The sequence below is a fragment of the Astatotilapia calliptera genome, chromosome 1 (genome assembly GCF_900246225.1).
Source record: "Astatotilapia calliptera chromosome 1, fAstCal1.2, whole genome shotgun sequence".
Taxonomy (NCBI): Eukaryota; Metazoa; Chordata; class Actinopteri; order Cichliformes; family Cichlidae; genus Astatotilapia; species Astatotilapia calliptera.
In genome coordinates, this window is record NC_039302.1 from 11,776,452 (window position 1) to 11,791,282 (window position 14,831).

General features: G+C 40.7%; 1 protein-coding gene across 3 annotated transcripts in view; it reads right to left on the bottom strand.

Moving 5' to 3' along the window:
- Nucleotides 1–985: 985 nt before the first annotated feature.
- Nucleotides 986–14,831, bottom strand: part of homer2 (homer scaffold protein 2) — a 37,064-nt gene continuing 23,218 nt past the window's right edge. For 2 of the 3 annotated variants that reach the window (XM_026164035.1, XM_026164017.1), the window contains exons 3-9: nt 12,366–12,497; nt 11,703–11,795; nt 10,843–10,985; nt 6,868–7,024; nt 6,249–6,359; nt 4,447–4,527; nt 986–2,917 (exon numbers count right to left, since the gene is read on the bottom strand). In XM_026164035.1, coding sequence (XP_026019820.1) covers nt 2,729–2,917; nt 4,447–4,527; nt 6,249–6,359; nt 6,868–7,024; nt 10,843–10,985; nt 11,703–11,795; nt 12,366–12,497 — 906 coding nt within the window. In that variant the 3' untranslated portion in view covers nt 986–2,728. The remainder of the gene's footprint in view (nt 2,918–4,446; nt 4,528–6,248; nt 6,360–6,867; nt 7,025–10,842; nt 10,986–11,702; nt 11,796–12,365; nt 12,498–14,831) is intronic. The other variant, XM_026164026.1, reaches the window with a different exon arrangement.

Genomic DNA, 14,831 nt, shown 5'->3' on the forward strand with positions numbered 1-14,831 from the left:
TTGGTTGATATTCAGTTGTAGCAGTTTTCTCTTTTTTGAATCACTCAAATGTCTTTGGATTCTGCACTGTTGGCTGCACAAAAGACGTCTTTTCAAAACGTCTCAGATTTGACTTTTTTTTCCTTTTACATTTCATATAATAAACAAAGTGATTCATCAAAAAAGTCCGAGTAATTTGCAGTGAAAATCATAGCTGCATTCCTACAGCAGTTAATTTCCAATTGACTGAATTAATTGGTCAATTATCCCATCATTTTAACACTAAATTGGTGCTTAAACTGCGTATTGATTAATTTCCCCCTTGTAAACCAGCTGATCTCTGAAGGTGAAAACAAATTAGACTCTAAATGGGAGTCCAGTTTCCAAGGGTCTGATTGTTTTTTTTTCTTGTTTTTTTAAATCAACCAAGTAAAACTGGTACATCCCTCAGTCCATCATTCACACAGTTATTTACACAAGAAAAATAAAAGTCAGTAGGATTAAGTTACCAAGGCAACCTGTCCTCTGATCCACTACTGCAGTTATTTTCTCTGAGCTCGGAGGACGTTTTAAGGTGTTTTCCATCAGTCCTCAAACCAGCTTTTATCTTTATGTGCTTTATTTGTTCTAATCTCAGAAATTGATACATCATTGACTGATTGAATCCCACCTCATCTGCTTTGCTTATGCGTGGATTACAGCTATATTTAGTGGTATGTAAATCGTGCGGTGGCGGAGCTTCTGTGCTCGACGGGACTCAGCTCTGGCACTGTAGGTTCATTCCACCTCCTCTGTGCTTCTCGTCCAGGAAAAATGCCTAAAGACTTATAAAATGTCAGGCAGCGTGTTTGTAAGCTTTTCTTTTTTCTTTTTTTTAAAGTTTCCTACACAGAACCCACAGCACTAATATGCAGCTAAGTAGGTATTAGGGAAACTTCCCATCTTCTCTCTGTGGAGCCCTTTCCATAAAATGTATCCCCCTACAGAAAAGACACTAACTCAGCAGTGTAATTAAACTAAATTTTACCAATTGTCAGTTCTATTGTACAATATTGAACAGGAATCACAAAAGTGCACAAGAGGCATCGGTTCAAAAGGAAGGATCATACATCGTGTTATCCAGATTCAGGTGAGTTACAAACAGGAGGGCAAAACAGAAAGAGAAAAAAGCGAGAAAAAAAAAATCCCTTCATTCGATATCTCAACTTTAAGACAAGATTGAAACTGATGAAAAATAAAAACTTAGTACCGGTATTACAGAGTAAATATGTCACTACAACATGTGCCTTTGATTTCAAATGGAGCAAGTTTCAAGATGGACTTCCTAGAAGCAGCTGTGGCACCATCCTGAAAACCTCCTGACTTCTTTAATATGTTATCGTACACCTGTGGAGACATTAGGTTAAGGTTGATTTACTTCTTACGTTCTAGAAATGGTCGTTGTAGAGAGGCACCAAAAATAAATAAATGCATAAAACATCCCTCTCCCCTTGCAAAAAAACAAAACAAAACAACATTTTGACAAGTTTTTAGTGAAAAGCCCCATGCCATCTAAAGTGAAGTACACTTTCACATCATCCACCCATCGAGCAGCACCGAGTCCCCTCACCCAAAAATAACCACCACCATAACAAAAACTGAGTGTGTAGGAAGCACATCGAGAGCCTTGGAGACATCTTTGTTCTGCAAATGAGCAATACTACTGCGCGCACACACAAAGTCCTTTAAACACTACACTCATGGCTATACGGGGTTCCCAATATTATTCTGGCTGTTCTGGAAGGAAAGCTCCCGGGAAAAGTTTTTTCCTTCTTTAATCTAATCAAAAAAGTGTTTACATAAAAGAGAGTTGATAAAGTCAGCTGAGGGCTCTTATTTTTAATTTATTTATTTATTTTTAAACATGGCTTTCATCATTTACGTTTCTCATCTCATTAACATCCTCGGGGTGTGCATGCTTGTCTCCTTTTTCATCTCAGTTTATTAGCAAGAATTTTAATGCATCTTCAGGTTTCCTCAACAAGAAAAAAGAAAAGTTGTTATTATGGTGATGGTCATCGATTGGCCAGTTCTCCTCACCAGGTAGGTTTAAGCTCACCTGGAGGCACTTTGTGTCACGGCCATTTGTCACATATGTGCATATAATCTAATAAGTACAAACTGTCTTCCAACACACCTGAGATAGAAGAGAGGCAACAGCGAGGACAGCCTGTACAAAGATTTCATCTTTAATTCTCGAGCGGGACACAAAGATTAACACCAATTATTACTTGAGTGATGCTGAGCAGCATTGTCTCTGTTGTTCATTTTAGCCCTTTAAGTCCCCTCCTCTACTCTAAGCTCAGACTTCCTTGTGCAGAAGTGCTGCCTTCAGGAAAAAAAACAAAACAGAAGAAAGACAGATGGACAGAATCTAAGAACCCACCACCGGCTTTTTAAACCTGTTTTTCCCCCACAGAAACGGTTAAGTAAGCTCAAAGTGTGACTCTTGATTTAGTTTTGCAATGCCAGCACACGAAATCGAGCCATTTGGTGGAGTGCACTGGCCTTCCTCCCTCCTTTTAGTCTGCCAGTCTCTCTCTCCCTCTCTCAAAAACATCTTTCTCACAAGGTAGTGTTTATTAGAAGCCAAAGCTGAATTGTGTCTGTGTGGACGTCACCTTGGGGGAATAGGTGCCACACAGTTTCTGCCCTGTAGTGAATCCTTCGTACCTGACCTCCGACCCTTTTAGCTCAGTGCTACTTTTCCTCAGTTATCAGCACCCAGCTTAGACAGCCCCTGCCTGAACTCTTGCAGCTCATCTAGCTTTCCATCTAGAACATCCATCAACTTCTTCAGCTCGATCTTCATGTTTCCTTGCTTTTGTCGGCTGTCGTCTATGTCCAGCTGAAGACCCTCTATTCTCCCCTCCAGCTCCTTGTTTCTTGTCTCTGCAGCCTGTGGAAAGATGTCGGGAAAACATTAACGTTAACATTTGATGTATCAGCACAGCTGGTTTGTTGTGTGTGTTTGAGCTGAAATGAGCAAGAGCTTTTTCACTTGCAGTAACAAACAAAAGCCTTCCCATGTTGCATGTGCAGCTACACAAAGAGAGAGATCCACTTGCTGTAGGTTGGGACGGGAAAACATTTATGTGAAAGAAACGTGTTTGCATATGTGAATGGGACATGAAAGTGAATCTTTCAGACTAACAGGCAACACGAGTGACATGTTAATAATGCTGAAGATAGCAATGAAGGGAGGGATTTAAAATAGGAGTGCTAAAAGGGTGTTGCGCCTGCATGACTATGTTCCAGCTGACTCCTGAAACCTGATCTCCATGAGGGCTGTCATCTTTAAATAGAGGGCAGCCGTAACCACAAACACAGGGGTAGAATAGGTAGACTTTTTTTTTTTTTTTTTAAAAAGCATCAACTCTGCACCAGCAAAGATAATTTTTTACAGCATTTCTGTCTAAATTGAGTCAAATTCAGCTTTAGGCTCCATAGTTGGACAAAAGGTATTGGAGAAACCCCATCGTCTATGCCTCTTCTCAGTTTGGATAACTGGTTAGATAAACTCCGGCTTGAGCCATTTTTGCTGTCTTTCACCCAGCTGGCTGCTGCAGAGACAAACCATGCCGTCGAGCGTTGTAAAGCACAAGAACTTCAGGCATGCCACTGTTGGTTTTATTCATCACTCCATGCCCAGATTGAAATGGCAGCACATGCACTGACAGCTTGGACGATAAAAATCCCGATCTGAGTCAGTCAGCACAGGGCGACATGAGCGTCAGTATCAATGCAGCTCATGTCAGACTTGGCACTAACAGGACACACGGTGATCCAAAGAGCCTGGCTCTTCTAGTTCTACAGAAAGTCTGATATTATTCAGCGAGGAGTCAGCTTTGAAGAACAGGTGCCCTTTGTTACAAAGAAGACGTGAGGCTTCTCACAGGCACAACCCACACACCTACAGAAATGTTATAAGAGCTGATCATTAAAGCTTTGAGCAGAACTCTCAAACTACTTCAGCTGTTTTTATAGCAAAAACAGATCAAATCTGCACCAGCAGGAAACTAATAAGCTGTGACAGAGACATATCTCTGTTCCACTGAAGAGGGAGAAAAAAAAAGAAAAAAAAGAACCCTTTTCAAAGAGGCAATAATCCTCTCTGCGTTGTACTGGGGACGGACCTTTATTATTAGATACAGTAACGACGACAATGTGCGTTAGTGAGACACGTGATAGGAATGTTGTGTCACCAGCCCTCAGGCAGAATGATGAATAGCAACTCTTATTGTCTACCTTCATCTGAAAGCGCTGCTTACGCCTCAGAGCCCGAGTGTTAGCTCGCTGTGATAGCCATTGTGTCCTCACGTGTGTGTTAGGTCTAGACAACTCTCAGCCTGGTCTCTGTACTCTGCAGTAAATCACACCTGAGGGGGGGTAAAAACTAGGGCTTGTGCCGGGTGCTTTTGAACGTACCTGCAGTTTCGAAGTGATGCTCTCACACTCCGACATGAGCTGAGGGATTATCTCTGCCTGCTTCCTCAAGTTCTCCAGCTCCTGGGAATAATGTTAATAATAAAAAAATGTAAAATCCAGCGATTCCGATGTCAGTCAGGGTCTTAGGAACAATCTAAGTTATTTAGCTGAAGGACCTTTGAAATTTAAAATAAATCATTCTTAATTGCTTTTTTGTATAAAAGTATGTAGATAGACTGACAAGAACAGCACCCAGATAAAACGGGACATTTAAGCCAGTAATTAACTGCTTGCCAAGAAAAGAAGAAAAAAAAAGTGTGATGCCCAGCATAAACCCTGGAACATAATTACAGTCATGATTTTATGTCAGTGTTAATTAAGGTGCACCATCCTTTGTAAATAAGCCAACCAGGAAAAATGAAAAAAGGTCAAAGTGGTACAAAGAAGGCAAAAAGGACATCAAGATCAAGAGATAGCCTTGTGATCATGCCTCCGTCTCCTTCTCAGGTAAACATCTCAGTTACTGCTCTGAAAACCTCCTCCCTGCTTTAAGCAAAACACTATGCGGCTTCATGGCATCTGTTACCGCTTCGAGCACATTTTCGCCAAGTAATAATTGCTTGAGTCTTTGTAGTTACCTGCAGCGGCTTTGTTCTGTTAGTTCACTGCTGGCCAGCACAGGGGTCACAGCAGTCAACTCTTAATAATTCATAGGCACACTTTTAAGTTTAAGTTTGAGGCGATGAGGATGTGGATTTCTAGACAGGGAGGGGGTGAGTCACTGTGCAGGTGAGCCTCTGTGGGCCGCCTGCGGCAGCAATGTTGTGCACACAAGGAGACTTTCTCTGCAGACCCCATGGTCGGTGTTCACAGCGTTATGGAGGATACACAAGAAAGGCAAAGCCGAGCTCCCAAAGGATGCCATTCTTTGCTCATCATCTTTCAAATTCAGCTCCAGCTCTTTGAACTACTTCCCTTCCTCTTGTTGTGTAAAATATATACCGCCTTCGAAGGAATGATTTATACGTTCTATTAATACTCTGGCCGCCATGTGGTAAACTAGAATATCCCAGACACTCTTTACCTCAGGCGATCTGAATGGGACACAGTAAAGCTGTTATTGCCACTGAATTGAAAGAGAGGGCATTGCACTATATGAGACAGATGCACAGATGACCCCAAACCAGAAGTATATAAAAATGCATACATATCCTACTTATGGTTTTCACACGTTACTGATTGCGTCTCCCTTTCTTGGCATCGACAGGGAGACGCAGTCGCTGATGAAAAGGGCAGCAAGACTCTTAGATTGGCAGAAGTCAGTTCTAATTTGTCTGCGGTCAGAAAACGGCATCTAACCAGCAATAAGCAAAGGTTAAAATGCCGCGTGGTCGCACAGAGTTCATCCTCATTAGAAAGAACAGCGCCATTAGGCCGTGCTGAGCTGACAGTCGGCTAGTTTGGATTATGGATGATTAATGTAGGAGACACAAGGTGGTTTCTTTCAGGTTTGACTAGAGTGGATTAATTTTTAATTTTTTTAACAGTACAAAAAAACCCAAAACAGTTTGATCAATCAAATTGAGACAACGGGGCAATATAAAGAGCTGTCTGGGATTAAAATTGGAAAAAAATAAAAAAATAAAATAAAAATAAATCCACACAAAACCCAAAGCAGAATCTAACATTTCCTATTGAGGCCTAATCACTTCCTCGGGGAAATAAAAAGGCACTAGAACTAGTTTGTAAAACAAACTCTCCATTGCAGCTCTGCAGACCGACCATTGTGATGCACGTCTCACCTGCTCCTTGTCCTGTAGCTCAGCCTCCAGCTCCTTTACCCTCACGGTCAGCTGGGCGTTTTTCTGTCTCTCTTGATTGGCTTCATTGCACTGGGCTTCTAGTTCAGCAATCTAAAATACAGAGGGGGGGGGGGGGGGAGGAGGGGGAGGGGGGGGGGAGTTAAAAGAAAAATTAGGCATTTTTCTTAAGCTAATCAGATTTTTTTTAACATATTCCTCCTTGTTAAGCGGAAGCCTGGATTTGTTGTAGAGTATAATGGCAATTTCAAAACTGATACCAACAATTAAAAAAAGGAAGGGTTAGAGAATAACACTGGTACCACACCAGCCCAGCTGCAGAAACAGCCCACGTTGATTATGAAACTAAAATGATTCTATTTTTAGCAGACTGAGACTGCAGGCAACACAGAAGGCTAATGAAATGTACAGTACCTACAGTGTTTTGCTCTGTACAGATTTTGACCAAACCCGTGGCAGAGAACTCTGTGTGTGCAGTTTGTGATAGAGTTTTCTTCTTTTAAAGCAGCGGAAACGGTTTATCAAACCTGTCACTTTTTCCTCAATCAATGGGCTAGTCTACATTGTTCAACTTCCCCGTAGGAGTGCATGAGTGTATTACCTTGTTCCTGAGCGTGTCACTCTCCTCCTTGCAGGCACTAAGCTGTTTCTTCCAGCTCTCTACATTAGCTGAAGACTCCTGCAGTGCATCCACCAGCCTGGCATTATTTTCTCTTAAAGTCTGAAGCTCTGTTTCCCACTTCTTGGCGTTGGTGTTGCTGTCAGACAGGAGCGACAGAAAGAGATCCAGCAGGAGAGTTATTAATGGAAGTAAAATTTTATTTCAACCACTCCGTTTTGAAAAGCTTGTGAGTGCCAACACGGAACATATTTCTACAAACTCCTTCCAGACACATCTACTTAATTAGTATTGCTGCACATTACGCTGTTGAGAGATGTTTAGACCACAATAAAAAAAAGAAACAAAAATTTAAGCTAGAAGTAGATAAAATTCCCCCAAAATCCAACAAACTGGCACCAGCATGTGATTTGTTATCTTTCATATCACAGTGAGTGTATTCCTATCTTATCGATAAGGATGGGGAGATATGTGATGTATATTTAGTATGCATCACTGTCCCCACTTCCTTATGCATGGCTGGGTTGAAGTGTTTTGCTCTATCATCAAATGTGGACAGACTGGCATCGCAGCATTCTGCAGTCCTCTGCTGTTTCACTGCTGTGACACTCTCCAACAAAAACAAAATCCAACAGTTCTGTGAATGCATGGGAAAATGCACACAGAGAGACAATTTTACATCCAGAAGCTAGAGATATTTAGATGCCCTTATATGAAGTGAAGCGCTTCCTTCAGCAACTGTTTCATATCAGTGTTGTATTAAATTCTCAATTATGACTTTTTGATTTTGTAGGTTTGTTTATTAGGATAATTCCTGAAAAGAGCTCTGCAATCAAAATTTGGACTTTATTAGTTTACCAAAGGAATTTTAATAAGTGAACTGGTCAAGATAACCTCAGATTCTTTACAGTGCTCCCTTTGTATACAAAGGGAGCACTGTAGAGTGACATTTATGCAGTGTGGTTGTTGTTCTCAGCTGGTGCTTTGAGAAAAAAAAAAAAACATTAAAAAGAAACAAAACAAGTCAGAAAATAATAATCCATGCATTTACTTTAGTTTTTTATAATTATTTTATAGTTTCATCTTAACGATTTAGCACAAGTACAAACATTTGTTACAAAGCAAACATACAGTGGGGCAAAAAAGTATTTAGTCAGCCACCGATTGTGCAAGTTCCCCCACCTAAAATGATGACAGAGGTCAGTAATTTGCACCAGAGGTACACTTCAACTGTGAGAGACAGAATGTGAAAAAAAAATCCATGAATTCACATGGTAGGATTTGTAAAGAATTTATTCGTAAATCAGGGTGGAAAATAAGTATTTGGTCAATAACAAAAATACAACTCAATACTTTGTAACATAACCTTTGTTGGCAATAACAGAGGTCAAACGTTTACTATAGGTCTTTACCAGGTTTGCACACACAGTAGCTGGTATTTTGGCCCATTCCTCCATGCAGATCTTCTCGAGAGCAGTGATGTTTTGGGGCTGTCGCCGAGCAACACGGACTTTCAACTCCCGCCACAGATTTTCTATGGGGTTGAGGTCTGGAGACTGGCTAGGCCACTCCAGGACTTTCAAATGCTTCTTACGGAGCCACTCCTTTGTTGCCCGGGCGGTGTGTTTTGGATCATTGTCATGTTGGAAGACCCAGCCTCGTTTCATCTTCAAAGTTCTCACTGATGGAAGGAGGTTTTGGCTCAAAATCTCACGATACATGGCCCCATTCATTCTGTCCTTAACACGGATCAGTCGTCCTGTCCCCTTGGCAGAAAAACAGCCCCATAGCATGATGTTTCCATCCCCATGCTTCACAGTAGGTATGGTGTTCTTGTGATGCAACTCAGTATTCTTCTTCCTCCAAACACGACGAGTTGAGTTTATACCAAAAAGTTCTACTTTGGTTTCATCTGACCACATGACATTCTCCCAATCCTCTGCTGTATCATCCATGTGCTCTCTGGCAAACTTCAGACGGGCCTGGACATGCACTGGCTTCAGCAGCGGAACACGTCTGGCACTGCGGGATTTGATTCCCTGCCGTTGTAGTGTGTTATTGATGGTGACCTTTGTTACTTTGGTCCCAGCTCTCTGCAGGTCATTCACCAGGTCCCCCCGTGTGGTTCTGGGATCTTTGCTCACCGTTCTCATGATCATTTTGACCCCACGGGATGAGATCTTGCGTGGAGCCCCAGATCGAGGGAGATTATCAGTGGTCTTGTATGTCTTCCATTTTCTGATGATTGCTCCCACAGTTGATTTTTTCACACCAAGCTGCTTGCCTATTGTAGATTCACTCTTCCCAGTCTGGTGCAGGTCTACAATACTTTTCCTGGTGTCCTTCGAAAGCTCTTTGGTCTTGGCCATGGCGGAGTTTGGAGTCTGACTGTTTGAGGCTGTGGACAGGTGTCTTTTATACAGATGATGAGTTCAAACAGGTGCCATTCATACAGGTAACGAGTGGGGGACAGAAAAGCTTCTTACAGAAGACGTTACAGGTCTGTGAGAGCCAGAGATTTTCCTTGTTTGAGGTGACCAAATACTTATTTTCCACCCTAATTTACGAATAAATTCTTTACAAATCCTACCATGTGAATTCATGAATTTTTTTTTCACATTCTGTCTCTCACAGTTGAAGTGTACCTCTGGTGCAAATTACTGACCTCTGTCATCATTTTAAGTGGGGGAACTTGCACAATCGGTGGCTGACTAAATACTTTTTTTGCCCCACTGTATATGCCAAGAACGGCACCGCTATAGTTCAGCTGGTTAGGCAGGTTAAGCAGGAAAGGCTGCAGTGGCCTTTGTGTAATTAGTACCAACTTGCAGTGACTTTTTCAACTTTGTCAGTTTCTTTCTAGGGAAATTAATGAGAACTACAAGATCTGTAAAAATGAATTGTTATCCACACCACTCATGCAAATGTTAATGTAGTTCTTACTTTTTTTAGGGGTCTGTTGCTGCCAGTAAAAATTTGCAATCCCCTCCAGTCCACCCGCACATCTGGATCAAATAAATCCAATATGATATGGGATTTCATTTTATTATTATTTTTTCCCCCAATTTCCTCACTGTGGTTTTAATTGACTCTGATGGCCCGGGGCCCAGGGTCATTTTAATCTCATCTGGAATCACATCTGGCATTTCATGCAATTACCAATTTGTACACTCTACATCTGGATTATAAAGCCCAAATAACCAAACGGTGGACTGGAGGAGCATCACTCTTTGGATTATATGCTTTCTGAGCCCTTTTGGAGTCATTACTGCTTTAAGTAACAGCAATAAAATAAAGAGAGAGAACATACGAGCACAGTTTAATATGCATGAGTGTGATCAAGAGCTGATATGATCTGGATTGGGTTTACACACTTGCATGCTTGTAATATAGTAGTTTATATGTATAATATAATAAATATTGAGCAAGCTGTTCGATTGGACGAGTGTCATGCCATAATTATGCAGTACCTGTCTCACTGAAGTGTGTCCAATCTGCTTATTTTACATTCAAACAGCCAGATTTCAAACACCTGTGTGGTTTCTGTTTGATGCCACAGGAAAAGTTTATACAGCACTTGCATCAGCAGCAGCAGCTGCAGGCCAAGCAGTGTGTGAATTTTTATTACTTTTTATTTATTTGGTTGTGATGAAACAGTTGCAGAGAAGTAAAATCAGTTATAAAGTATGTGTTTTAGTTGGTTTGCATCATCACACAGTATGAAAGTTCTTGTTTGAACCAGCTGTTTCCAATTCGATTTTTCTATTTTTATTCTTTTTTTAAAAACTGAAAAAAGAAAATTGTTGGAAAATGTGTTTTCATTTGGTGAATACAAATTTAAATATAAGCACTTTGATGCAGCCCGGGATGTGAATCTTGAGACTGATATTTAGTAGATTTGAAACAGGATTTAATCACATATGATTTCACATTAAGTTGATGAAATAAAAATCTTACCTCTGCTCTACTGCACTCTTGAGACGTTCATTCTCACTCTGTAGGAGAGCAGCCTCCGGACCGACGTGAGAGATTTTCTCATCATCTGTCCCATTAATGCTGGATGCCTGGTTGGTTGAGGGTGTATCACGACCAGATTCCGACTGAGAAATTGAGGGAAACTTTTGTTTCAAAGCAGGTTTTAAGGAGGCCTGTGGTTAACATGCAGCCACCTAAAAGGGTCTCATGGGTTAAAAGACAGAACTCTATCTCAGAAATCCTGCTCTCTGAAAAAGGGCCCTAGGCTTCTTTTGGCAAAACACCCTGAAGACGTCAGCTATGACAGCCAAGGGTTGAGGGTAAATGCTTGCCAGTATCTATCATGTCATATGGGCCAGAAGCTTTGTGTGCTTCAGGGCTGATCCTTAGCACCTGGAGCCAGAGCGAGTAGAAAGCAGGCATGTTAGTTGTGGGTGACTGTGGCATGAACCACTAACTATCATTATCATTTATGTAGATCTGAGCAAATTTACTGTCACTGTTTATAGCTTCCTTATCCTCTAAGTTACTATTGTGCCTGCAAGGTAGTAAGGACGATCTTTGACCTCTTATTCATGACGGCTCACACTACTCCACGATTCCGTTGTAATATTTAAACACGAGATCCATTAATATTTGAACATATTTACATACATAATTATGCCAGAAGCCATTTCTAAACACAGAAAGTGTATCATTTGGTGTTTGTGAAATCATTTCTCATTTTCTCTGTGGCCCTGTAAGCTTTCTGGAAGCCAACACACTGACTGTAGATGAAACGGGTGGAAAGCCAAGGAGATGAAATGAATCAGACTTTCATACGGCACAGAGATATTATTTACCTGGGAGTGATTACTCAATGTCTCCACCTTCTCTTGAGATTTGTCCCTTGCTAGCTTAGCCTGTTCTTTTACCTCCTGGAACTTCTCAGCAAACTGAAAGTACAAGAAGATATGTCAGGAAGCTGTGGTTATTAGTGGCAAGGCGAGGTTCATTTTTAAACATTATCTAAGGATGGTGAGGATCCGCGATACCCTTAAATATATATCTGATCGTTCCAGTTCTCTACCAATTTTAACTGATAACAAAGCTGCACTTTTCCACACTTTGATTTTACCACAGATTCTACTACTATTACTACTACTATTAATAATAATAATAATAATACTAATAATAATAATAATGATACATCAACAACTACAATAACATTAATAATAAAGAAAAGCTAACCATTTAAAAAAAAACCCAAAAAAAACCAAAACACAGATTCAGTTTAAGCCCTTCAACCTCCAAAGCATGATCCCCTCTTGAAAACAGTTAAGAGCCCCTGATCATAATGTCAGAGAGGCTGACCGTTAGAATAAGGGCTCAGCAGGTTAACTATACAACATTTTAAATTGATTCTGTGATTCTGGATTTTACTTTGAACCAGCAAAGAGAATCAACGAAAGGGGAAATGAGCCATCCATCAGCTTTATGAAGGATCTGCTACAAAAACCTCTCACCTTTGTGAGCTGCTGCTCTGAAGCGAAGCCCAATCCAAACACTGTGTTGGCCCTGCTGTCGGCCCACTGGCCAAACTTCTGTGATGTCTTGGTGAACGTCATGTTGGGTGTGATTGTGCTGTTGATGATGACCTGTTGGGAAATAACACATAGATTTTCTAAGCCTATAAGAGACCATACTGTTATCAATACCGAGTACAGTTAGAGTCATGTGTAATCCTCCCAGCATAGTTCTCAGGTCTTTCTGACACTCCTCATAAAAATAACTGATGTTGGATTTCAGCAGTACAGAGGTTGGAAAATTATGCGTCTCATTCAGCCAAGACATATTACAGAAGCTGTTCCAGCAGCTGCATTCACATAATAAATAGGCCCACCAATTTAATAAAGGACAATCCTCTATTGTAGCTCCATTCACACCAGACTACACCTGTAATATGCTGATGGCTGTATGCCAGTGCCCACACACGGCATATTGGATCATTTTAAAAGAAATAATAAATCATATAAAAAGCAGATTTATAAGCATGTCTCTGAAATATATAGCAGTTATGTGTTCACAGCTTAAAGAGTACTAATCTTTGATTATTGTTAAACCAGAGGGCATACAAGGTTTCCACATTTATAATTTAGGATGCTGAATAGCAAACACTTTGTCAACCCAGAGTTTTAAAGTTTCGACATTGTCGCGTGAATCAAACGTACCATTTTTAATACACTCCAATAACCTGTGTGGGACATTCATGTGTTTCCTTAATGTTTAAAGGGTCACAACAGAAGATGGATTTGCACCTTTGATTCGGCAAAGATTTCACACAGGATGACCTTCCTGATGGAACACTACCATTTATCCAGGATTAATTATCCTAAAGCTTATTAACATCAGGTTTGGTTAAGGATTTATCATACACCAGCAATCAGGTTGAGCTATTTGCAAAAGTCTTTATTGCATATTCAGCTCCACGCAAAAGACCTCCACTACTTTGTGATACTGATTTAAATAAAATAGTTGCAGACCGCTGCCTCTCTCAACTCACTCGTTTCATTCCCCAGTTACAAATAAAGTTTTGTTCACTAAATAATTTACATGCAAATGTAAAAAGCACACACAAATGGAAAAACACTGACTGCTGACCCGCTAACCTCTAAGCAGTTGAAGTACAGTCTCTATATTTGCCATGGTATCCATTCACCTGTTGTAGCCATGCCGCAACTCAGATGCCAGAAAACATCTGCTGCAGTCTAAAATTGTAACGGGTGCATGTGTCAGTGAAGAAAGCAACACGTGTCTAAACACCATGTCAGCCTGACTTCACCGATTTGTATATCGCATCACAGTTCATATTAGGGCTGGGCCATATTATACCGTTCACGGTAATACCGGTATAATGTTAGGCAACGATAGGAAAATGAAATATCGCGATAGAATGGGAGTAAAACGCGCATGCGCAGTGCCTTTGTTTTCATACGCACATGGCCGATTGTTGAGTGAAACAGATGAACCAGAATTGGTTTGTAAAAATGGTGCAACTTCAGTGATGTGGAACTGGTTTGGTGTTTGTCCGTCAGATACACGACAAAGCACATTTTTTTGCAGAACATGCAAGCGGCCGTTGTTATTGTCATATTTGTCGGACTAAGATGCTCTTAAATCTGGGAGTAATCTGGGTCCTAAACTCCGTATACTTCAGGTCAAACAACACTGCAGCATCACTTAGAGTTAAAAACTGTCTAAATTCTTTCATCTTTAATAAAACGATCAGCATTGCTGCTTTACCAGGTGTAACTATAAAGTTTAACTTCCAGGCATCCATGAAAACAAAAGTTATTACATTTAACGGAGTTAGAAGTTAGCAGGAAGCTAGCGGAAGTTAGCTCGCTAGTTTCGCTAGTTACCTAAGCATGATATAGCATGTTCTGACGGAGAGATTTCTGAAAAAAATCAAACGTGCAGCTCTGCTATCACTTCCAACATAAATGAAGACAGGAAACTAAACAGCAGTGACGTTTGTAGGGTTACTGAAGTTGGGCTAGCTGGTATATAATGATGTGCTACGTGATCGCTAGCGACACAGCTATGTTAGCATAACATAAACAGTGAAGCTGGAGGACGAACACTAACACTTTTCCACTTATAAAAGTTAACGTGAAGGTTCTTCATGGTTAGAGACAAATGCAATCGCATGGCAGGATACTGTAAACGGACCAAACTTCAGTCAGGAGAACAACTGAGATAATCCATCCACAATATGAGGTTAGTCATTAATATACTGCAACAACATGGGAATAGAGCAGCTGCCAGAGAATTCAACATTAATGAATCAATGGTACAGAAGTGGAGGAAGCAAGAAGAATGAGTTTAATAAAGTTTGATTTATCTGACTGCTTTGTTTCGCTTAATGTGCCTTATAATCCCGTGCACCTTATGGTCCGAAAAATGCGTACTGCACACTGCAGTTTAATGTT